The sequence below is a fragment of the Stegodyphus dumicola genome, chromosome X1, assembly GCF_044657685.1.
Source record: "Stegodyphus dumicola isolate Sdum_Otavi_A_Nest chromosome X1, ASM4465768v1".
NCBI classification, from domain to species: domain Eukaryota; kingdom Metazoa; phylum Arthropoda; class Arachnida; order Araneae; family Eresidae; genus Stegodyphus; species Stegodyphus dumicola.
The window spans coordinates 113,787,766-113,813,960 of record NC_140780.1 but is presented as its reverse complement, the minus strand read 5'-3'; the positions used below and the strand labels follow the sequence as shown (position 1 = coordinate 113,813,960).

Below are 26,195 nucleotides of genomic sequence, written 5' to 3'. Positions count from 1 at the left end.
GGTTTTATAGTTTCATTGGTTTCTGCAGGACTGCTGTACTCGGAATTACCACCCAAATGTATGGAAAATTGAAGGGAAGCTCTGTTGCAACAAAGCCTAGTGATGATTTTAAGTGCTTCTTTAATTTTGAGGATGCTTTTATTATCGGGTTCGGCAATGATTTTGACTTTATCCCATTCAATTACTGAAAATTGGAAGGTCAGCAAAGTGCTACACTAAAGATATCTTTTTTATGTTCAGCAAATCATATTAATAGTTTTCTGGATGTTGAGCCAATATATTCCATTTCTGTGCTTGTATCTTTATTGTGAATCTGCATAATATAATACAGAGAACGTTTGCACATTTTTTGGATGACCTTTGCTTTGATATAAAAAAAAAATGCCTTCTTGGAAAAAAATTATTTAACTGCAAATATATTTTCCAAAGTGTAAAATATCGTGTGCTGCTTGACAATTTTGTTTTTATGCAAAATGGCACTTTTAAAGAAACAATGGACAGAAGGCTATATTTGTGCTCTTTCCGAAGAAAATTATTTGTATTTAATCATTGAAAATGCTGCGGAAGCCTTGAATTTTTGGTATCTAAAGCAACGATCTATTACATTGTCAATAAGAAGGAAAAAAATGTCAGAGTCTAGCTTTAAGCAGAAAAATTGTCCAAAATACATATCCAGGGAAAAACCGGAATGTTTTGAATGTTGTAAAGAACTTTAATGTTAAAAAAAAAACTGTGAAGTCAAAAGGACAGTTGAACAATCATTAAAATGGTCAGTGTTTACTGTAAACAAAGTGATTAATGCTGATATGAATCTTAAAAAAAGCGTAAAAAACCTAATGTGCATAGTCTTTCTCCACAACATGTTGCTGGAAACAGAATGTGTTGAAGAATTCTCTGAGAAACATTCGAACAAAAAAGAAAAAAAAAAATATGTTGTCACAATAGATGAATCTTGTGTATATTTAAATGACTGCTATAAAAAAGTGATCCATTTACTATCATCAAAGAGATGAAAAAAATCTTAGAATACAGTTCAAAGAATTTAAAGAAAGTTTTTCAAATGGATTTATAATTGTTATTGGTTTTTGATATAACAACAAATAAAAATTAAGATAGTGCAGAAAACTGTTAAGGCTACCTACTTAACATATTATCAGGAACATATTTTATACCCAATTTTTTAATATGAAATCCATCAAGCAGAAGAAATGCATCAAGACAAAGCAAACAGCCAAAAGTCAAAATCCACTGCTAATTTCCCGGGGAAAAAAATGAACCAAGAAACAAGTCTCAAGACCATACTCTTCACTCATATCTCTACAAATCTTCTGATGTATAATCCCCAGATTTTTGCATTTTGGACTTTTATAAAGCGAATTGTCCAAACATCGACATACAAGTCTCCTTGGACTTTGGAAAGTTTTTCAAGAGGAATGGGATAAAAATACACCTTTTAATACTAAAAAAGCTTTATTGTTCTGAAAATTATGATTAGAAAGATAGTGAAAAATAAGGGTTATCAAATGGAACATTTAAAACACAAAAATTTTTTGTCAAACATTTCTGTAAATACAATGAAAATTGTCTAAAAAGTGTGCAAACAGCCTTTGTACATACACCTGAAGCACCTATTGTGTCAGCATCTGATTTATCAGGTCTCAACAATTTCCAGATGGATGGAGATGGGGCAATGGCAAATTTATAAACAATGCTTTAAAACAAAAAGCAGATGTGTGGGGTGGTTGAATTTTTTTCTGGCTAGTTTCTGTTATTTTCAACAATTTGTAATATATAATCAGATTCGGTTTCTAATAACTGTTGTGTAAAAAGTAAATCCTTAGCACGTTTCAAGTAAAAATAGGAGGCAGCTGCTTTGCAGACATGAAAAGAAAAGGTCAAACAATTATTGCTGGGTTGGCAGTTTGTAATAGACTGCAGTCTGAAGAAATCAGCAGTTTCATAAAATTAAATGATCAAGAAACTTGAATTCACTTTTATTGACTTAACTATTAATTGTAAGCTGCAAGTTCAGGTAGTATTATGAAATAAAAGATAAAAAGCTAAGTTCATCTTCTAAATGTTTTCATGGCATGAAAATATATATCTTCCCAGTTTTTGAAGGAATTTAAGAGAAAATATGTTCTACATGTTGCACAGAGGCTTCAGCCAAGATAAGCAACATTAGTACTCCTATAAATATACATTCCTTCTGTTTGTTCACTGTCTCTAATATAAACCAGTGTTTCTCAATCTGTTTTTGCCCCATGCATGATGCTTTTCACCATTGCCAGAAGATCCTCCCCCTCCTTTTCAAATTTTGAAAAGTACATATATGCATTATTTAAGATTTAAATTATGTTTTATAAAACTGGAACTGCTATCTGTGTCGTTCTGCAACTTGCAAGTCATCACCATTGTCATTGTTCAGTCAGTGTTCCCAAGTACAATGATCTTCAGAACCACCGAGACCATTATATGTCCCAGTTTTCTTGAAGTGCTTCACTATTATTGCTTCATCAATCAGAGCTCATGCACTCAAATCCATGGGAAAATCAGTTAGTAAAACAAAAACAATTACTACATGTACAAAGCCATTTTAAAATTTAGAAAATCACTTCCAGAATGCCTTGAAAAAGAGGAAACTTACATCAATATTTAATAAAAATTCACAACCTTGTGCTGGAAAAGCTAAGGGGGAATACATAATTAAACAGAGTATATAAAAATAAACACTTCATCTTTTGCAACTTTGCAGTAAATGCTTGGTCGTTTAATGAGATTGTTCAGCATCATCACTCGTTTTAGTTTTCATTTATTAAATAACTCTCATCAGCAGGTCATCACAGTGATAATACCTCATCTTTTCAACTTTTAAATCTTGGTCATTTTCTATAAACTAATCCATAATTTCTGTTCTTGTGGCCAATTGTTACCAATAAAATTTGCAGAAAATCTCTTGTACTCACTTTTAGAATTACTCTCTTTACATTACAAGTTAATTTTTCATTCTGTGAATTTTTTTCCTTCAGTTGAAAATTTCTCACTAAAAACCAGCAAAAACTCCTTAATATCAACAGTTCTGTTAACCTGCGATTCTTTTTGTTTCAAATTATTGATATATCTAGTCATATCTTCCTTCATATTCCTTTTATGAATCTGTTGGTTAAATTACTCCAGATTAGACCAATTTCTCTCTACCATCTGTAATGCTACAGGGCTTCCAAAACTGTTTGTTATATTGTTTATATTTGCCTTTTATCAGTAATCTGTTGAAATATAAAATGAAGATATATTTTTAAATAATGTAACTTCCTGATCTATTAGTTGCATTAAAATAAAACTTCTGCAATGGAAAGGCAAAAATTTAATTCAAAAGAATGGCAAGTAATGTTTGTAGCAAGTCTGTTAATAGTACAGCTTTGAGTTTCATATTTTTAAGTTCATAGTAAAATTTTATGAATGCACAAAAATACACCATGAACCAAGTTTGGGAAATATCCACAGTCTTGTTAAGTTCCCAAATCAGAGGCAAGTAAACTGTTTTTAAAATTCCTTTCATAGGTCTAAGGATTTTGATATGATACACATATACTGGCTTTATTCTCCAAACAAGCTTTGTTATAACATTGAATCTTGGTAGACACCTTTATTTATTTATTTATTTTTTCTGTGCGAGATATCAATGTGTGTCATGGCATTTTCTTGAAGAAATAGTTAGTTTAATCAACAATAAATCAGGAGAATAGTTTCTTATTCAATTAAGCATCTTAAAGCTGTTGGAAATGCTTCTGTGTCTGTGTTTGCTATTTCTCTCTTAATTCATATGCTATACAAGTTTTTATTTTCTTTTACTTTTCCACCTATCAAAAGAGCCTCAGCTGCAAAATCTTCATTTGCATCCTTCTTTTGTTTCTCAACATGATTAAAACTGCCTTTGCTTCTTTTTCACAATTATTGCTTGACTTAATGTAACACTGTATTTGATTTCATTAATCCACATGTAAAGGAAATTTTTCCATACTGCTTTTGGAAGGTGTTACATTGACTTTGCAGTTAAAACTGCTGATAATTCTGTTTCATCCTAGTTTTTTTTTAAATGTTCATCTAGTAGAAGTAGACAAATTTAATTCAATTTAGACAACCTAGCATTCACCTGCTTCCAACTGCCTGAGTACTGACATTCTATTATGAAGCTAATGCACTTTTTTAATGTTTCACATCATCTCCACAAGCACTTATTACATATGAACTATCGGGTAAGTCCATAAGTTCGTGCGCATTCAGAGTATACGTGGAATTCGATATAACGCATTTACTAAAACAATACAATTCTGAAACTTGTCATCGTTTGACTAACATATTATTTAGTTCATCACTAACTTTCTTAAATATTGAACACATTTTAGTACCCATAGAAGATGAATATAAATAATCAGTACAAACGTGCTGTGCTACATTTTTTATTTTCGTGTGGTGAATCTTCCAGGTTTGCAACGATAAAAATTAATAGTGTACATGGTGAACATACTATTAGTGTAAGGACAGCCAAGAAATGGTTTAAAAATTTTAAAGTTGGAAAAAGCAGCATTGATGATGAATCCCGTTTCAGGACGTTTTGAACTGTTAGAACAAAATCAAACGATTAATTCAGAAGTTTAATAGTGAACAACTTTGCTGTTTAAACTCAGAATCGATAAAAAAAATGCCCACGACTGGTGAATAACAAGAAAGTGTTGTTTCATTATAACGTTAGACTGCATACGACTGAAACAACGCTGCAAAAAATTAATGAATTTAATTGGGAGCTTTGCCAATCCTGCTTACTCCCCAGATATTGCCCCAAGTGATTTTCACTTATTTTGTGCCGTACAAATTTTTTTTTAATGAGAAAAAAATTAAATTCTAAACAGGATGTACACAATGAACATTCAAGTTTTTTGCATCAAAACCAGTCTTTTTACAGCAATGGCATAAAAAAGCTGTCTGTAAGATGGCGAGACATTGTAGATAATGGATGAAAATATATAATTGATTAAAATGTTAAATTGTGTTTTTTATATTATTTAAAAATTTACCAAAAAACATGCACGAATTTATGGACCGACCCAATAAAAACTGATAACTATATGTTTGTGTACAGATATATATTTCTGCATATATATCTTTCTGTAGAAAATTATTTGGCATGTGTTGTCCTATAATAATAATCTTTTATAACAGTCAGGTATACTCCACTTGCTAGAAAATTTTTTATGCAGCCAAAAATAATTTTCCAAGTCTCTACAATGGACTTGCATGCGATTATAAAATATATAATTTGGAAATATCTTCAAGGTTTATATTTTAAAGCCAGTGAAAAAATGATACAGTCAAAAAGTTATTTACCCATGTTTGATAGCCAGTCTAACAAATCCTTTTCTCCTTTTTAATACCAAAGATGCTCTACCAGGATGTGCATCCAGTGCTTCCGATGCACCACCGACAACAAGAATTAGAGCATTACCTTTGCCTTCTCTAGTTAAATTCCATTCAATGCTCTCTTTTGTTGCAGCACATGCTCCTATAGTTGAAAATTTTAGTTTAAATTTAGAATATGAAATAAATTATATGTAATATTATTCAAATAAAGTGATACAAATGGACAGAAATAAGTAGAATACATTTTATATTTTTATATAGCTGCAAATGCTATCTTTATCACTAAGCAGCTGCGCAAAAGAATTCGATAAAATTTTTCTTGATGTTAGTGCTATTAACTATTTCAGAATAAGATTTAGATTTTAAGATAGGAGTAAATTTGAAATTGTTTCATTTAAATGTTATTTTGCTCTTATTAGGAGGAGGTTTTTAAAGAGATTGCCCATTTTGTAGGTAGCATTATTATTATGCCGAAAAATGATTTTTAACTACTTCGGAATAAGATTTGGATTTTAAGATAGGAGTAAATTTGGAACTGTTTCTGTTAAATGTAATTTTGTTCTTTTCAGGAGGAGGTTTTTAAGATTGTCCATTTTGTAGCTAGCTTTATAATTATTATGTTGAAAATTGATGGATTTAATGAGGTTTGCTTTTTAGAAATTTTAAGCAGCCACTGGTATTTAAAATTAAGGCAGATAATCTGCATTGCATAAGAAAACTTCATACTGAGATACCTTCAAATTTTTCTGATTTCTTTACTAGTCAGAGTTATAATTTTAAAATAAAAATTTTCCAATGAGAGTTTCCAATTCAGTCTCTCATTAAATGTGATTTTTTTAATTACCTTCTCATATCACAGGCAGGATTTTTAATGAAATTAAAGCAAGTTAAATATATTTCTAACAGTAAAGAAATAAGAATTAAAAGTTTTATGTAAAGACTTCACGTTTTTCGATCTTTCAATAAGCATTCTGGCAGGTTCTCAGATGTTGCTGGCAGTTTTAATTTCATAGATGAATTTCAAGACCTGTCTTTAAGTCTATAAAGTTTATCGATGCCTTACACATTTTCAACTTAATTTTTTTACATGGCGTTACTGTGTTATTAAACTTCAATAACACAGTAATTCCAATTCTACCAATTAAGATTCTTTGGTGATAGATGAGAAATGGTGAGCAAAGAGCTGTATACAGTACAAAGTCCATAATCCGGACGTCCATTATCCGGAATGATCTATAATTCGGACCTCAAAGCCACAAACTCATTTTTTTTGTATGCTTTATGCATGCGCATGCACGTTGGGGGGATGTCTCCAGATACGTTAAAAAATGCTTGGCATAATTTATGGCCAGCTACCATATTTCACGGTGAGGACGATGAAGATGATAGCCGCAAATTTGAAAGTTTTCGGACATCGCAAACTAAAGGTGAAATTTTCCAGTTATTGAATTTTGTAAAGAAATTTGGAGAAGCGGTAATAAATGAAGATGATATAACAGAAGTTTTTCATTACGACGGCAATGCCCCAATCATCAATCAATTAATGGACGACAAAACCTGTAGTATGGTTCTAGATCTAGAAAATACCACTTCTGATAGGTGAACTTTGTAACTGAACAAGAAATTATGTCTGTTTATAGAATTAAAGAGAAAGTATTAGCACAAAAAACAAAGCAACTTAAACAACTTACATTGAAAGAAATGTTCAATAAAGTAAACAAATAAATATTAAGCTTTTTTTTTTTTTAAATTTTAATACCCTTTAGATCATAATTGTTCTTTATTTCATAACTTACAATTTCATATTTTTAATTGTATAATTTCTGCATGCCATCTTACCAGATTTAAATTGATGATCAATAATCTGGAAAAACCCCTAATCTGGAATCGCTGAAGTCCCGACGAGTCCGGATTACGAACTTTGTACTGTACAAAATTTACAATACAATTTGGCTGCTTCAGTCTAGCTGGTATTTAAATACAGACTTAAGAAGTATCTTAAGAGATTTTAGAAGCTGATATAACAATTCCAGAAAATAAGATGCTTGCATAAAGTAAAAAATACAGAATATATGCATCAAACGTGACAACTGAAATAATCAATGTCATTAACCGAAAGATAGTACGAGACAGCCAGGAATTAAGTAATGCTAACCATTAGCATAAAAAGCAACTGCATATGGTTAATTTCATCTGCAGCTCTAGAGCCAGCAGATAATATGATGTACATTATTAAAATTTCATGGTGAAATGCAGAAATGAATAACAGCTGAAGATTTCCTTAGTTAGGTTAGTTTTGAAGATAAATATTTTATCTCCAAAACAAATCTCAAAATCTAAAAAATTTTATCTCAAAATGCCAGTGGTAAACCAAGTACAGATGACATCTGTAGTGAATAGGAATAACCCCCAAAATTTCCAATGTTATTTCCAGTCAAGATATTTATGAATCATTCTTTTTCCAATAACCTGTTATTGAATATGGTTACTAGGATATGCTTCAAATTTGACTTCTTCCTTAGCTGCTGCATGTGCTACAGAACACATAGCAGCACAACAACATCCCCCCCCATTTTCTATGGAACATCTGGGAACTGTTCATCTTAGATCTTCCTCATCATTGCATCAATTGTCACAGTCAAATCAGCATAGTTATGCTGTTATTATATTCAAGGTCAGTGGACATCAGGTCTCATGATTTTCTTCAGTGGGAAATGTAAAAGGTCTGGTTTATGTTTGATTATTAACTAGGAGACTGCCTGACACAAGATGTAGAACTGTTGCGACTGCTATACTCTTTACACTGGAGATGCTGATTAGAGTATAAGAATCTGACTATCAGCTGGATGTAAGCTGTACAACAACATTCATCCTTAGCATTTGCAATGCAATAAGCATTACAAAAACTAATGAACCTAAATCTCTATTACATCCCATGGTTTATTATTTATACTGCAGATAACAGAAAATATAAGAATTTAAAACTCTAATATATAACTGTCCCTACTAGTCACTATAACAATCCACACAACACAGATGAACTTCATGCTATAACAACTTCTAAACTGAGCAGATGATAAATTCTTAATTCCAACTATAGTGCAATACAAAACTTCTTATTCATACTAGGCAATTTAAGTATGTAATTAATGGTAGTATTAAATATTGATATAAAAACTTAGACAGCATATGAAATAATTTCAGTGGAAAATAAAAATGTTTACAAAGATTTTAAAATTTTACTCTATGAGAATAACAGTGCAATGGTGCCTCACTTAATAAACACGATCCATTCCAGAATGGCATTTATTCTGAAGATTATTAGTTTGAAGTGATGCTGTTTTACATACAGAGATATAAATCTAATCCCTTCCAGAGCTCAGTTTAAAATTCTGAACAGCATTGAATGTTCCAAAGAATATTAGAAACTCCAACAGTGTTCAGAATACTTAGAATTTATTTGATAAAAAAAATATTTACATACATCATGCATGAAGACAGTCTCGTAGCTTCTCAGTTCAATTTAATAGAATATGTATTTCCATTAGAGGTGAATGATTTTTTTTAAAAAACTTTTTGTTCAATTGCTTGTGGTTTCTGGAAAGTCCTCTTTTCAAGGTGTTTGAAGTTCATAGTTTTTCTCTCTTTATCAAAATTGGTTTAAAGTTATGCATTGCATTTTTGCTGGAAAGACCTGATACTGTGTTCACCTCAAACTATTTAGAATGTTACTGCTTGGCTGAAGAATGGATATTCCCTCCCCTCATCGGAATGTGTCAATGGCTGTAGCAAGACACACTCTTTGTGTTCTTTACAAAGAACTCATCCTCTGACCTTTTTATTTCTGTTCAGGCAGAAAGAACAATTCTTTAAAGGCAATATAATATTAACAAATGTCTGCTCTCTTACTTGTTGTCTTTGTTCATGTACAGATGCACTTTTGGTGTTTTTGATGAAATAAACAGAAGCTAAAAATATTCAGTTCTGCAAATGTGTTAATAATGTAAACCAATGCTTACACAAGGTTCACAATGCCGGATATTTTTTGGCCTATTTGTGAATTTCTTGTGGGGAATGTTTGTTACGTGAGACATCACTGCATTAAAATTTTCATTTTAAAAATAAAAACTTTTTAAAATTTGATTAGAAACTGAAAGGGATGAGGTCAAAGCAAAATACACTAAAAATTACAGAAAAAAATTTTCTACAAACATCTTAAATTTGCTTAAACTTTTATATAAATGAAAATTTAAGATGAAACTGAAGTATAATTGACAGGAGAAAGTAAATTTTAAAATTTTACTTTTATCTGAAAATACATAATTATTTAGCAAAATACATATATATTTCTTGCAGTACCTGTGCACATTATATGTTCTCGGTGAAAAGGAAACCAAAACTGTCCTTCAAGTGTTAAGATCCGTGGAGTGATTCCAGGAAAAACTTCACTAAAATTGGTAGCTTCTGTTGCAAAACAGCTAAAGGCTCCATAGCACATAATACCATGAGGATGGTATCCTAGGATATAATTCTTATTTGGATCAAAATCAGCAGTTTTAATCATTTTTACAGGAAAATAATTGGCAAAATATTTCCAGACACACCAGCATCGTAACCACTCTGAACGCCTACCACCCTGACAACATGTTTTATGGTCATAGATAAGCCAAGCAAGATATAGAAGTGATATAAAATAATATTTTGTGAAAAAGAGATATATCCAAAGGAAAAGCATAGAGAAACCAAAAAATATAAAATTGGTACAATAATAAAATACAGCAGCAGTTTGTAGTCGCCTTTCCAAAGGAATTCTGAGAGGAGCAAACTCCACGCCTAGGATTTTCATTTTTAAAACCTAAAAATAAAATAATATTATAATGCCAGTTTTGTGAAACTGTAATACAGAAGATAAAATTTTCACACAGGTTGTAAGAATCATTTAAAAATCAAACAAACAAAAGAGTTTCTTTCTGATTATCCACACAGCCATGAAAAGTATTTTAGTCAACACACTATGTTGCCAGCCAAAACAGGTTACTTATGATGTCACCGGAATGTATTTATGAAGCAACTCGCATATGCATACCTGTGCAGCAGATTATAACTGATTTCGTGCTTCAAGTATGCGGTTGCACTCCAATTAGTGTTCTGTCTTTCGAGTATACTTTTCTCCTTTTTTGTAAAGAATCATAATAGGACTGTGAATTTTGCAAGCTGATGAAAAAGAAGCACTGCATTTCTGCAGAAAGCTCCTTTCCCTGACAATAGAGAATGTAAAAATTTGCATTCCATGAAGTTGTACATCTGATACTATACAATTTTGGATCGAAATTTGCATAATGCCCCAATTTCTTTAACAGAAAACAAATTGCTGTGTACATGAGGAGAACGACAACATGTGTAGTGCCAAATTGTGTGCAATGCTGTCTTTATACCAAATTGGACAGAAATTTATTGAACAGAGCAATACTGCGTGCACTGCCGAGTTTTTGGAATTCTCCGATTTTTTTTTAAAATGAAACAGATCACTGTATTCGGGGAAAATATTAGAAAAAAAGGACCTTTTATTAACGATATTTCTCGCATCTTTAATTTTGATCACTGGTTGCTGTTTTATGTTATTCTTAAGAGTGCTGCCTTTTTTTTTTTTTTTTTTTTTTTTTTTGTGTGTGTGTGTGTGTGTTTGTCTTAGCTTGGTAGAAAATTAGTTGCCAATATTTTGGGAGGGGTGCAGATAATCAGAAAGTATGCCAAAAAAAATTAGTGCACCACAAAGTGCAGAAGATACAAATAATTTTAAAAAAAAAATGATTTCTTTTTGACAATTTTATACCGAAAAAAAAAAAAGCATGTAAAAGAAAATAGCATAGGTGCCAGAGATTACAACAGAATACCAAACAGATTTGAGTTCATTTTATAACGTTTGATTTATATTGTTAAGCTATTTATGATGCGATTCTGATGTAAAATACAAGATGTGTCTGAAACGGTCAATGAATTGTCTCAGTAGATACAGGAAACATGAGTTACAAACAAAATACTTTCACTAGCCTTTAAAGTAATCACCATTAGCTACAATGCACTTAGCTGCATGACCATTAGCTATATTAATGTTTAATTAAATATTCTAAATTTTGTTTTGGCTAATTTTAATTTCATTTTGCAATTTTCTTAGACTTTTATACTGATAAAATCCCTAGTAGAGAAAGGAAGCTTGTACTTTCTGACTGCCTACTAAAAAGTCACGAAAAGTATTAATGAGACACAGTAGTATGTCACCAAAATAGCTATGTGGCAACCCAGGTATGCCAGTACTACATACCTCTTTTGGCCAGCATGCAATGGCCGAGTTTAAATTTTCTCTCATGTTTTTAGAAGCAAAAACAGATTGCTGTGTATGTGGGGAGAACAGCAGCACAGAAAAAGATTTCTCAAAAAAGGTAAGTGTTTTATTATTGATGTTTCTTGCATTTTATAATTTTAATAATTGACTGTTCTTGTAATTCTTAAAGTGTTACCATTTTAAAAATGTTACCTTTTGCTATTTAGCTTGGCAAAAAATTAGTTCTCAATGAATTCACGAATGCTCTCCAGTTTTGGCAATGAGTTTGCAGCTTTTCGGTAGGGATACAGATAATCAGAAAATACTAAAACCTTTTATTTATAAAATACTTTTAAATATGATGAAAATAAGTTTAACAAGTAATGACAAATAATATAAATTAATAACCAACATCAAATTAAAAATATATGTGGATGGATGCAGCAAAAAAACAATCAGTTCACTTCACATCAGTTAGGTTACGATCCCTTTACTTCATTTCGACTTAAGTGTATATGCACATTCAATATAAGAAACCTAATTTTGTGTCTTTTGCCTAATGCCTCACGTCATCATATCAGCCATTCAAGTTCATTCTGTTGTTTGACAAGTTGAAAAGACAAACCATGTTGCTAGTGATGAAATAAGAGGCTAAAAATTATAAACTGGAAGACTAAGTGACTGACTAGGAGAAATGATGAAAATTTGGGACTGTTCCAACAAAACCTGGAGAGTTGGCAGCTAAGAAATAAGAATAAAAAAAGCACATAAAAAGATGCAAATAATGTTTTACATTTTCGAACACCCATTGTGGGTTATATTCAACAAACTACTTCAGCAAACACTAAACAAACTACTTTTACTAGAACTGTTAAAACAAACTACTTTTACTAGAACTGTTAAAACAAACTACTTTTTAAAGTAGTTTGGGTACAGTATCCGAACTCCCACTGAAAATTTACAAACTCATTGCCAACTTAGAAGAGCAATCACAAACATGCTAGCAACCAATTTTTTGCCAAGCTTACCCATGAAAGGTAAAGGGCCATTCCCATTGGGATATATCTGAGCTAACAGAGTCACTTCCATTTGCCAACTAGCTTTGCTATGCCTGCTGTTCAGATTTTTCAACTTGCTGCCCGATGAAAATAAACTGGTTTTGGAGATGGGTGAGTTATGTCAGTTGTGTCCGTTAGCTCAGATAAACCCCAGTGGGAATGACCCTTGACAGCTATTTTGAGAATGGTGGTGTACTAAAAATCCCATATAACAGTAATGAATCACATTAGAAAAGCAAGAAACATCAGCAATTCAACATTTTTTAAAAAAAAAAAATCCTCCTCTTTTCACTGTTCTTTTCCTTATGTGCACAATGATTTATTTTTCCTTCAAATACACCAGGGAATTGCACAACATCAGAGTTGTAAAACTTCAACAATACATTCTGCCCATAACATATACAGATGGAGGACAAAATAATGCAAACACCCGTGAAAAAGTATGACGTATTGCACACCTGCAGTACAGGCACGCCACCTGCAACAGAAGTCTGCCACCTAGTGAGTGTGAAAAGGAAGGTATCAGTCTCTCAACAGCAGTCACCTGCGTTGCACGCTTCGATCGAACTGTCTGTGAGAAGTTGAAATGTCAGACCTGTCAGCGTTCCAAAGAGGAATGATAGTTGGAGCTTGTTCAAGTGGAGCATCGGTTACGGAAACAACAACACAAAACAGTAACAAACAGTAGGATATCAGCCGTTATGGCAGCGTACACGAAAGAGGGTAAAGCGACATCTTCAAAGCACAACAGTGGCCGAAAGTCAAAGCTGGCTGATAGGGATAGACAGGTCTTGAAGCGCATAGTATCCCGAAAGCACAAGCAATCGTTATATAATAGATAACATCCGAAATGAAAACTCATCTCCAGGACCCCGTTTCAACAAAAACTGTCAGAAGGGAACTTCATGCTGCGAACATTTATGGCAGAGTGGCAATTCGTAAACCCTTGGTGACAGCAACTACTGTTTTCAAGCGACGCCAATGGTGCAGAGATCACAAGGGCTGGCCCCTCACAACAGTGGCAAGAGGTAATATGGTCAGATGAATCGTCATTCACCCTATTTCAGACGACCGAACGCATTTATGTCTGGAGAATGCCCAAAGAAGTGTTTCATCCTGACTGCCTCTTGCTGATTGTGAAGCATGGGAGTGGCGCTATTATGGTATGGGGTGCGATATCTTGGCGCGGTCTTGGGCAACTTGTTATTCTGCATGGGAGGATCACATTCAATCACTATCTAAGCATTCTAGGGGATCATGTCCATCTTTTTGTCCGGACTGTATTCCCTGATGAGCGACCGCTTTTTCAAGACGACAACGCCCCTATCCATACTGCTAGGTGTATTCAAGAATGGTCCAAAGAGCAAGACGATGCAACTGAACATCTCGCTTGGCCCCCCTCAGTCTCCGGACTTGAATATTATTGAACATTTATGGGCATATTTGGAGTCCAAACTTTGTTCCCGATTTCCACCTCCATCCAGACTTTTGGAATTAGAGACTGCTCTGCAGGAGGAATGGCTTAATATTCCTTTAAATATTGTCCATGACCTTTATGTATCTATCCCACGTCGCATTCAATCTGTACTTCAGTCAAAGAGAAGTCCAACCCCCTATTAATAAAGATTAACTATTTTGGGGGCATACTGCTTCACCTTACTGAATACCTTTTTTCGACTTTTCAGTGGAGGTGCGTATAATCAGATCCGTAGCTAGGGTTTCAGCGAGTGGGGACAACTAAAGATTTTGCACCCCTTTCTGTCTGCCAAGAATGGAAAACATTTCATTCTAAAATCTTGTAATATCAATTTGGCACCCTCTGGATGCTGTGCCCGTGGACAGATGACCCCCTTGCCCCACCCTAGCTACGCCACTGCACATAATCAGAAATTACCACAGTTATTTTTTTTTTTAAAGTTTAGCCAGACTATATGAGTAAGAGCTACACCTAGATTTACAGAGAGAATCCATATCTTTTTAAAAGCAGCGCAAACAAATTTTAAACTGAAAAAAAAAAAAAAAAAAAATATTTCAAGTAATTACATAATAATATATTAATGCAATTAATTAGTACAAATAAGCAATTTATGCAATAATATATTAATGCAATTAGTTAGTACAAATAAACAATTCTTATTGCTTTTGAACTATATTTAAGAAAGTATGTTATGACACTCAAATTTTAAATTTCCATACAACGCACTGAACATTCTTTGCCCTCCTAAAGGGAGATAATACAGCATTTTCATCTGATTTTCAATACTGGTTTCCTGCAGGACTTAGAAGAGAGGGCTAGTTCATAGAGCTTTTTCCTCTGAAATAGGAAGTGAGGAGTGAGGATGTAATCATGTTGACACTGACTGCAACGACACAATTTGCAGCAAAGAAAGATACACTACAGTTTCACTTTCTTAAATGTTGCAGGTTTTCCCCTCTGTGGATTTATTAAATCATGAAGAAAGAAAAAAAAAAATAAATAAATAACTACTACAGCATTCATTATCTTTTCTTCATCTGCATGCCAAGTAGGAGAATTCTATTACTCTAAGATAACTATAATAACAGCTTTTTAAAGTTAGGTGAAAAAAAAAAAAAAAGCAACCTTAGATTGGTGCAATTTTGAATATATATGTCAATTTTTGTTTTCTGCAACTAAAGAAGAGGAACTTTTGTTTAATTGACCTTAAAATCAATAGTTTTATTCAAAATTTAAGACTTTTTTGACCTAATTATAAATATTACATTGGCGTGTTTCTCTTCTGATTTGATATAACAGATGTATTACATCAAATCAGAAGAGAAATTTAAATAATTGTCTAACTTAACCTCACATCTGTGCACATACATTACATCTAAATAAATACAAGATTGTTGTCTTAAGTTTGAAAAAACTTTTTTCACAATATCTAAAGAGAATTCCTTAATCTCTCGAAAGATAAAGGAGGAAGATACTTTTTATGCGAAATTACTTTGATGTTTTATATGATTACAAATTACCTAAAATGCTGAGCTAGCTTTCTTTTTATGAATTATCATGCATTCTTGTTTATTTGTACAGTTAGAGCCTTCAGGAATATTTACATCGTCATTTGTCAGTTCTACTTTTAAATCACTAGTACCTGATTTATTATTATAATGATTTTTGTAATCAGCCTCAAAATAAAATTTTCTTCAAACTTAATTCATATAGCCTTTCAAAAGCACTCTGCATTATTTTCCTTTTCTCTGCATTGCATTGGAGTTTAGCAGTTTCTTTTGCAGCAATCCAAGCAAGTGATTTTTCATCATATCTTCACAATCACTGCATAGAAAATATTCGTTCCAAATTCTTGCATTCTTTCCATTAACAGAATCTTGTCTTTGATACATGTATGCATTTTTTTTCCGCCAAAAATAAATTGGAAAAATATGAAATGCAATATCCCTACCTTTCTTATTTCCCTAAATTTTATGGCAGTCTGTTACAATGCACAAAGACATATTGCTTAAACAATAGTTTACAACAGTGATCTCAAACTTGATTGCACACGGGCAAATGCAGAATTTTAAAGTAACTGATGGGCAGTAATTACAAAAAAAGAGGGAGGGGATTTTTTTAACGAAAAAAATTCAATTAAATTAAAAACTTTTTACTAGATATTTGTCAAAATATACGACTAAAAATAACACAAAGAAAAATATTGAATTTATACTTATATTTTGCCTGAAATCTAAAAAGTTGGTATCTGCAAGGAATTTCTGTTGGTCACAATTTGTCATTCAGAGAGCTAAATATTAAAATTTTCATACTGGCATTTATTCAACTAAATGTAATATATTGAAGTTAACTACTAAATAAGTTACTTTTAATTTAGACTAAAAAAAAACATACGAAAGCTTCCAAAGAGGGACAAAACTTGAAAGTAAATAATGGCAACCTATTCTTTTATTAGATTTTCTACAACCAATCCAGAAAAATAATATTTGTATGTAAATTATTGAAAACATCGGTACTATTCGGTTTTGAGGGCCGTAAAAAAAATTGCAGCGAAAATGTATGGGAGAAAGCGCCAAATCTAGCAAACGCGCCCATTTAACAGCAAGCCAAATCTAGCATACGCATTGATTTCAGATTGCGTTAGTTTTTATATAGTTTTATATTTCTTAAGATGCCATTGACATATTAATTTAATTTTGGTTGATCTTTACATTATGGTAACTTGGCGTTTTTTTGGCGAAAATTTGGCGACCAACTCTCCTACAGCAACCCTCTATTTTTTTTTCCTGCCACCATTTTGTCTTCACAAAGTAAAGACATGTTTCTTTTCTTTTTATCTACTGAACACTTCTTCCAACAATCTACTAGCCGAATTACACTTATGCTAGAAATTTTATCTAACAAAACTGCTTAATCATGACAAATATTCACTGCAAAATTGGGAAAACGTGCACAATACCATACTCCTTACGCGTTTTTCAAAATAACACATACACATAAACCATATACACGCCGACTTATTTTTACTTAAAAAAAATCCCAGAATTGCACAAAAATGGCATTGCGCACACTCTTCACTACATCCATGTACACTGCTTTTTTCTCATAAATTAGAAAAATTTCACGAAAATACATGACAATTTTCTCAATCTTTAAACCCGGTAAAAAGAACATACATGAAATTATCTGATCGCGAAAAATTATTTACCCTTTCCAAATATGAACATTTCCACATATAAAATAGATAAAATATCCAAAAACTTTTACCTCTAAATCATCTATTACATTATACACGTCAACAACGAATTCATACTGCAAACATTACAAATACTTAGTATCAAATATTTAAATTATTTCCATGCACGTTTACTTCAACTTAAACGTGTACCAAATTCCTACAAACATAAAATTCACAAAATAACTATCATTTAATTAAAATATCACTAAACCATGTACACGTCGACTTATTTTTACTTAAAAAAACATCCCAGAATTGCACAAAAATGGCACTGCGCACACTCTTCACTATATCCATGTACACTGCTTTTTTCTCATAAATTAGAAAAATTTCACGAAAATACATGACAATTTTCTCAATCTTTAAACCCGGTAAAAAGAACATATATAAATTACCTGATCGCAAAAAAGTAATGAACATTTCCACATATAAAATAAATAAAATATCCAAAAACTTTTACCTCTAAATCATCTATTACATTATACACGTCACCAACGAATTCATACTGCAACCATTACAAATACTTAGTGTCAGATATTTAAATTATTTCCATGCACGTTTACTTCAACTAAAACGTATACCAAATTCCTACAAACATAAAATTCACAAAATAACTATCATTTAATTAAAATATAATTAAATTCAAAAACACTACTTAAAATATAAATGAGCACATACATTAAATTAATACATACATAAATACCCATTTCGAATTCACTTTAGTTACGGCCATGGGATCCAAAAATTCACGAACACTGTTTCACACAACACAGAATAAAGCCAAATACAAAATTTCCAGATTTTTTCCCGATTTCCCCCCTTTTCCGATTAAAGAAATGTAATTCGTCCATTAATATCACATGACATATCCCATGATCTCTCATTTCCCTCACACAAAATAATGCGTAATCAGAACTGAGTACTGCTCACATTATTACCAAAGTGCCAGGTAGTAACCTTTATCGCCTCCAAAATGTCGCCAAACTACCAGTTACCATATTGTAAAGATCAACCTTAATTTTTAAATCCTTTTTTGATATCCTATGGATTTAACAATTTGGGAATTGCCCATGACGAAAAGTCGGCAATAGAATTTTGGGTTAAGTGCAGAATCACCCACTGCTTGACGTGTTTTTAAGAATTGCACATACTCGGTATCCATGTGCACATAGACCTATTTTCACTTAAAAAAAAATCCTAGAATTGCACAAAAGTGGCACTGCGCACACCCTTGACTTTATCTATGTACACATTGACCTATTTTCACTTGAAAAGTAAAAGAAAATTGACAAAAATCCAATTGTTTTTACCCTTGTAAAAAGCGGCAAACAAATAACTGAGCGATTCTGCCCTTTACCGAGAATATTTTCAAAGAAAAGGCCTCATTCATTATAGAAAATTACATTTGAACAACCAATGAGATGAAATTATGCTTTAACGATAAGTCAATAGCGAAATAGTGATGCAAGCATCCATTCAGTTACGTTTAGCAATTTTTATATAAATTATAAAAATGATATGAAATAGTTATTTACTCTTATGCTTCCATTCAGTCAAGTTTAGCCTTTTTCATATAAATTATAATAATAAAAAAGTATTATATGAAATTAACCTTTCATCTAAATTAAAACATCAATCTTAGATAGTTACAGTCAAAAGTCGTTAATCCGGACTCGTCGGGACTTCGGCGATTCCGAATTATCGATTTTTCCGGATTATAGATCATCAATTTAAATCTGGTAAGATGGCATGCAGAAATTACAAAATTAAAAATATGAAACCGTAATTTATGAAATAAAGAGCAATTATGATCTAAAGGGTATCAAAATTTACAAAAAGAAAAAGCTAAATATTTATTTGTTTACTTTATTAAACATTTCTTTCAATGTCAGTTGTTTAATTTGCTCCGTTTCATGTGATAATACTTTCTCTTTAATTCTATTAAACAGACATAATTTCTTGTTTAGTTACAAAGTTCCGCTGTTTAAGTCCTATAATTGCTGTGTCGAGAGTACCGACTAATTTGTAAATCGAAATTTTTTCGTTTTCAATAACCTTTGAGTCACTTTCTTCACTATCGGAGACGAATTATAATGACGAGGAACTTGATTTAAATCATATCAAAGATGGAGTACATCGAGATGAAATACTACACTCAGTAAGGAATTATAAGCCAAATAAAATAAAAACATCTGCTCTGAAGATAAGGATAGTGCTGACAGATCAACTTCCAATCCGCGGCGTGAAATTGATAAACAGATTTTGGATTTCAAAACATACTTTCGCTTTGTAGATACAAATTACATATTAGTAAATATATATCGGAAATTCTATTTGACATAATCGAAAGTTCAAGCTTACTTTTATGAAATTGCTCTAACAGTCCGCAAAAAATAATAAGCCGGATCCAATTCGAAGATTAAGGAACAACGCAATCTGCAACATTAACTGAATTAAATAATTTTTGCTTAGATTATACTGTCCGTTACACATTAAACGCGCATGCGCAAAAACATATTCGCAGCTGTAAAGGTCTTACGCGCACTCGTAAACGCCTGTGCGCATGCGTGAACGCGACGAATGCGCAGAAAGTTTGCAGCTTTGAGGTCCGGATTATGGGTGTCCGAATTAACGACTTTTGACTGTATTTACTATTATACTTCCTTTCTTGCAGCAATTATTTTTTGCAGTATTGGCATCAACAATAGTTTGGCGATTTTTTTACGGCCCTCGAAGCCTTAATAGTACCAAAACATCTTCGCTTCTTACTATACCTTTTAACTACACTTCATGATGTTTTGATTTTGATGAAGTTTGCAATCTTGGAGGGAAACTAATAAAAAGTATAATCACAAACTAAAGTATAATCTGGTTCTTTTTGTAGACTTATTAATTTTCAACTACGAAAAACTGTTCTTGTATAAATATACTTAAAATAATGAAAGTATTCTTATTGCAAAAATTTGTAACTGAAGATATTTATCTTTTGACAAGTGCTAATAAAAGTTAATCAGATTTGTATCTTCAAATCTTTGAATAAGATTTATATCACAGAGTAAACTCCATTTCTATATTTTCCGAGGAGTTACATTTGTTTTTGGTAATGAAAATAGCGTAAAACTGGACTTCAAAGTATTAAAATCTTAAACTTTCAGTAAAATCCTAGTATACGGTGCAGCCTTGGCGCGATTTTTAAAATTATCGCCAACACCAAAAATGACTCGAACGCCTGTGCGCCTATGTAGTGATAGTGTATATACTATACACTATCACTACATAGTACATACTATATAACTATATACATTCTTTGAATGACCCATTTACTTATCATCGTATATGTTTTATATATATGTTATCATCGTATTTATTATCATCGTATATGTTTCGTTTTTACTGCTAATCATAAAGTCGCCAAAAGTAGCCAAATCCCGTATGCACCAGATACTAGGATTAAGCCAAACTTTCTTTCAAATTCTTGTCATAATAATGCTAATTAATTTATGGGAAATGTATTCGCGTGCTGCATAAAATTACTTCGACATCCGAGAATTGCACAAAATTGCATTGCGCACACTCTTGACTATAGCCATGTACACTGCTAAAGTCCTAACTAGTAACTTTTATTGCCTTACCAAAATGTTGCCAAACTACCTGTTACCATATTCCAAAGATTAGCCAAACTACTTTCTGGTAAGCTACAGGTAGAAATATTTTTGCCTCCTAAAAAAACAATTGCAACTTAGCACCTTTTGAATTGTTAAAATTTTTATCCTCATAACTAGATTTCTGCTTTAAAAAATAATAAGCTTTTCTAATTTTGAAATTTTTGGGAAAAAATCAGTGAACTTAGTTGTCAACTTTAAATGACATATGAGCTCTGCTTACATGGAAGCAGGAATTATTCTCACTTCAAATACTAAGTTCGGAGAGTTAATTCTTTCTAGCCAAACTATCTGAGTAAACTATAACTTTTGCTCTAAAAATTAAAATAGTTTGATCACATAAAATGACAAACAAATCTTCATTACATTTTCTTTAAAATGCCATACATGCATTTAATGCTATATAACATTACTTTAAGCAGATAAATTTGCAAAACTATCTTCATCTCCGTATATATCACTGTTTCAGTTTCCAAAATTATATAATTCTAAAATGCCTCAATGAATTTCAAATACTTATGCATCACATATTTACATTTTACTTACTATACTGAAATAAACACAACAGTCCAATTGTTATTCTGTTTACTGTAGATAACAACCAGTTTAAGACATATTTCAGGAGGTTGTCAGTCAGCCTGTCAATACTGTACATTTTTAGGTATGTTTTAATAGCACTAAATATAAGAAATATGTTTTCTGAATTTCGTACAACTTGATAATAATTTACATAATAAAAGAATAAATTGTTAACAATGGAGAGTACTTAAATGAGATTTTTTAATATATAATTAAAAGTACGCATATTTAAATTACGAGATTTTGAAAATACGCAAAACAAATAAAAGCTTTATGCAGTAACAAAGGAATAATTTGTCATTTATAGCACAGAAATAAACGGGTTAAAATTGCTAAGGTTCTAATCTTGCAATCATTTAACTTGCACTCTTTCGTACATACTTATCCCGGCAGTAACATGATAGCAATTGACCTAGAAGCAATAAATAAAAATATAAAAAAAAATTACGCCACCGTGTAATTTTTTCATGATAAAGAGTTGCTTATAGTAATTTTAAAATACGGAATTAGGAAAGTAAATCTGAAATCTCACTTTATTTTCTTTGCAACAAATTTACACATATCTAACTTTGCTGTTGAACAAAATAACATGAATTACCTAATTATTTGAATAGTTCGGCTAAAATATTTTTATAACACGACCAAAATTACATTATGAGAAAAAGTATATTATATATACCAATAAAAGAACTCGCCTAAAAAATTCTCTAACATTCACAAAAAAGGGAGTTCATTTCTCAAAAAAAGTCTTTAGAAATGATAACAAATGACTAGATAAATACAGAAATCTTAGAGCCAGATTTCAAAATATGCGATAACTATGATTTACCCATGCCTCTACATATGATTGGCTGAGTTAGCAAATGGCATCGATATACTTGAACTTTGAGACCGGAAGTATTAATTTTATTTTCCGGTAAAATCTTGTATACCACGTTTTAACGGCAGAAAAAAGTAAAACTCAGCCATAAAAATAAATTGTAGAAATATTTTTAAGATATTCTGAAACTGTCATACTTAAGTATCCATGATTTATGTGCCGATATTTAAGTAAGAATTCGTAGTAAGAGATACTACAGAAGATGGGTTTTAAGGCTAGGCTGATCTCTGATCATGACTACCGCAAGATCAGTAGAATACTTTCTTATAATCCTCCTCAGAGCCGAGACAAAAATAAAAGCTTGACATTTTGTAAGAGGTATTTAAATAGTTGTTTCGATCACTTTGATGTAGAAAAGTGCAATAATTTTTTTTTTTTTTTTAGTTTATGAAAGCTAGGGGGTATGTATCACACGTGATACATCAAAAACAAGGCACTACAATCAGAATTTTCATAAGTATTAAGCAAAGATCGAACTAATTAATTTAATCTTAGTCTTTAATTACACAATACATACAATTCATAAATTCAACACGAAAATTAAATTTTATTGGCGTTGTAGGTACATATTATTATTATTATTTATATTCGTGAAATGCCTTGAAACAATTTCTACTAGTTGTCTAGCATAGAAAAACCTTGCAGTCTGTACATTGTACATTTGTTAAGGCCGAGCAGTTCTCATTCCTGCACCTACTTCGATGAGTTCTATCCCCAACCATTTCAGGCATGTGCCTAGCTTCATTGTTACGAGCTGCTTGATGTGGAATGCAAGTTGCGTTTTGGAGTCTGCGTTTTGGAGGGGGTTCATCATTTTCATCTTCGGCTAGCGAAGGAGTGGGAGATGGCTTCTTCAGTAAGCCGTGGATGAGTGTATTTGCAATACTGAGTCTAAACGCAAAATAGTCCAGAATGTTCTTCTTAGGTTCCCCTAATTCTGTCATAGTATTTCTGTACGCGAGCCATGCACTCGACATGGTAAAGTCGATCATATGCAGAATGACTCGTACTGTCCATTTCTTGCTTCGGTGCTTCATTCTGTAGAAACTAATGGTACGGTCCAGATGATCGATGCCCCTCATGTAATCGCTATAATTTTTTACAATGTGAGGGCAATCAACTTCTAGGTATGACTTGTCCATTTTCGACCATCTTTTGCATTTTGCGATGGGAGTTTTCCCATGCTCACTGGACATCAGAAAAACACTTTTATTGTTGAACCATTTCACAAGGGAAATTTTTTGATCCACTCTCACAACTTGATCTATTGACCCTCGGCCTTCTCGTCTCATTTCTGAATCTGACTTTAGTTGTGTCAATTTCGGAACTTTATTTTTCAGAAGAGTGCCAGTTAAATGCAATTCTCTATTCAGGGGAAAGTCAAGAAGCAATTCTGAAGTGAAATACCGGTCCACATGTATCGAAGAAGCGGGAAATAACGAGTCCGAAAGCTTCAGAACGACTTTTCCTCCCAAGTCAAGAAAACTTGTATCCTCTGGAGATGTAACATCAGTTCCCTTTCCTTCATAAAAGATGAAATCTAAAGGCAAACCGTACGAAGAGCACATTACAAAAACTTTTATTCCTACTGGGTTTGGCTTTCCTCTGACATACTGTCGCATAGAAACCTGTCCATGAAAAGGGATAATCTGTTCATCAATTGAAAAAATTTTTGGCCTTTTTTTCTTCAAGCAACGTTCTCGTATTTTATTTAGCATTGGCCTGACTTTCCAAAATTTATCTTTTTCCTTTATTTCCTTTGCGACATCATTATCATTTAAAACTTTCAAATTGTTGCGAATTTGAAAAAAACCTATCCCTAGAAATATTGTGAGCTATAATGGGTATCCGTGTGGGCCTTTCCCATATCATTTTTATCCTGGGATACCCATAGCAGGACAAAAGAAGACTGCAACCTATGAATGTCATCATTTCCTCCTTTGATGCATTAATACTCTTGCCAGTACGTGTTACGGATCGAATATTACTGAAATTTGTCAAATCTTCAAAAAAGAATTCATCTAAATATTCCATAAAATATTCAATGGGTGCAGTACTTTGATATTCAAAGCATCCTACCTCCTGAAAATCAAATGAAACTGGATTGAACTTATCTGTATGTATTCCCCATTGAGTTGGAGCAGAAAAGTCAAAAGTTACATCCCGATCTTCATCAACATCATCCATCTCACATCCATTATCGCTTTGATAATCATCTTCATCTGACAGTGAACTCAAATCAGAATCATCGCGATTCATTAGCTCTAAAATTTCATCTGGTGTCAAATATTTCACTGAAAAAAAATACTTATTAAATAAAAAATTATCAGGAAAAAATGGGTAAAAATGGAATACAAACACCTCAACTAAAGATTTGAATTCAAGAAATTTCTTCTATCAATCTTCAAATCCCCCCAAAATATAACTAAAAATTAAAACAAAATTGACTTAAAAAGTGTGTTCATAAGTGATTGGGTCCCATTGTATCACAAGTGATACAAACAAATTTCACAAGTCATTTTGCTTTAATATTTCAGTAAAAATTTCTTTTTTTTTTTGCTGTTAACTAGTAAAAAGTACATATACAAAGAGAAAGCGTATTTTAAAAATAGTTTAATATTTGTATATAAATAAGAAAAAAATACTTACTTCGACGACGTGCAGACATTTTGTTTTGATTCAGAGATGCTACTAGAAATCGCTATCATGGACAAGTACTGCCATCTGTTGACTAAACGAGGAAAATATATGAGGTATTTCACTTTGTATCTTATGTGATACAACCGGTCCCAAATTTGTTTTTGCAGCTCAGCCTTCACAAAAAATTATGAAACTTTTGTATCACATGTGATACAAGGGAACCGAGGAGGATAAGGTTGGCGCGTTTTTAAAGCTATAGCTACTGCGCATGCTCTATGACGTCACTAACACGTCACTCGTAGACCCAAATTCCTTCCTGCCGACGCTGTTCTGCTGTATTTACACGGTGTAATATCAGTAAAATACTTTTTTATAATTCTTAGCTTACAGATTTACTATCTGCTTCTAAATGTGTAGCTTATTTTAGTGGTGATAAATGCAAACTTATTTCGCATACTTAAATTCTGTACTTAATTTTATAGTAACCACACTTTATATCATCTGTGTGTATTAAGTATAACAGAATTGTCTATAAATATGTAAAGTGTTATATATTGCATTAAGAATTGATCAATGGAAATGTAAATAGTGTGCTATATTGGGAAAAGTAAAATTATTTCAAAACAGATTTTGATTTGGCTTAAGTACTTAAAAACATGTACCTTGAAACTTAATTCTTTTGATTATTATTGACATATATTTTATCCCATATGTTTTACTTATCTTTAATAATGGAAACTCCACTAACATGTCATTAAAAAAAATTCTGTTTAGTAAAATTGTCTTATTAGTCTAAGTATGCACAATTTCAATATCACTTAAAATATTTCTCACACATTACAAAATAAATCATGAAGTTTATCGAATAGTGTTTCAGTCAAGCATATTCATAGTGAATAACTTCTAAGGTGACAGCCTGTA

General features: G+C 32.0%; 1 protein-coding gene across 4 annotated transcripts in view; it reads right to left on the bottom strand.

The window, feature by feature from the left end:
* The window catches only part of LOC118198658 (2-acylglycerol O-acyltransferase 2-A-like), a 57,884-nt gene extending 35,282 nt beyond the window's left edge, over nt 1–22,602 (bottom strand). Inside the window, exons 1-3 of one of the 4 annotated variants that reach the window (XM_035370396.2) lie at nt 22,450–22,602; nt 9,778–10,273; nt 5,386–5,560 (exon numbers count right to left, since the gene is read on the bottom strand). In XM_035370396.2, the coding sequence (XP_035226287.1) occupies nt 5,386–5,560; nt 9,778–10,264 (662 nt within the window). In that variant the 5' untranslated portion in view covers nt 10,265–10,273; nt 22,450–22,602. Of the gene's footprint in view, nt 1–5,385; nt 5,561–9,777; nt 10,274–17,973; nt 18,105–22,352 lie in introns of those variants that run through there. The other 3 variants (XM_035370409.2, XM_035370402.2, XM_085808034.1) reach the window with 3 other exon arrangements.
* Nucleotides 22,603–26,195: the final 3,593 nt, after the last annotated feature.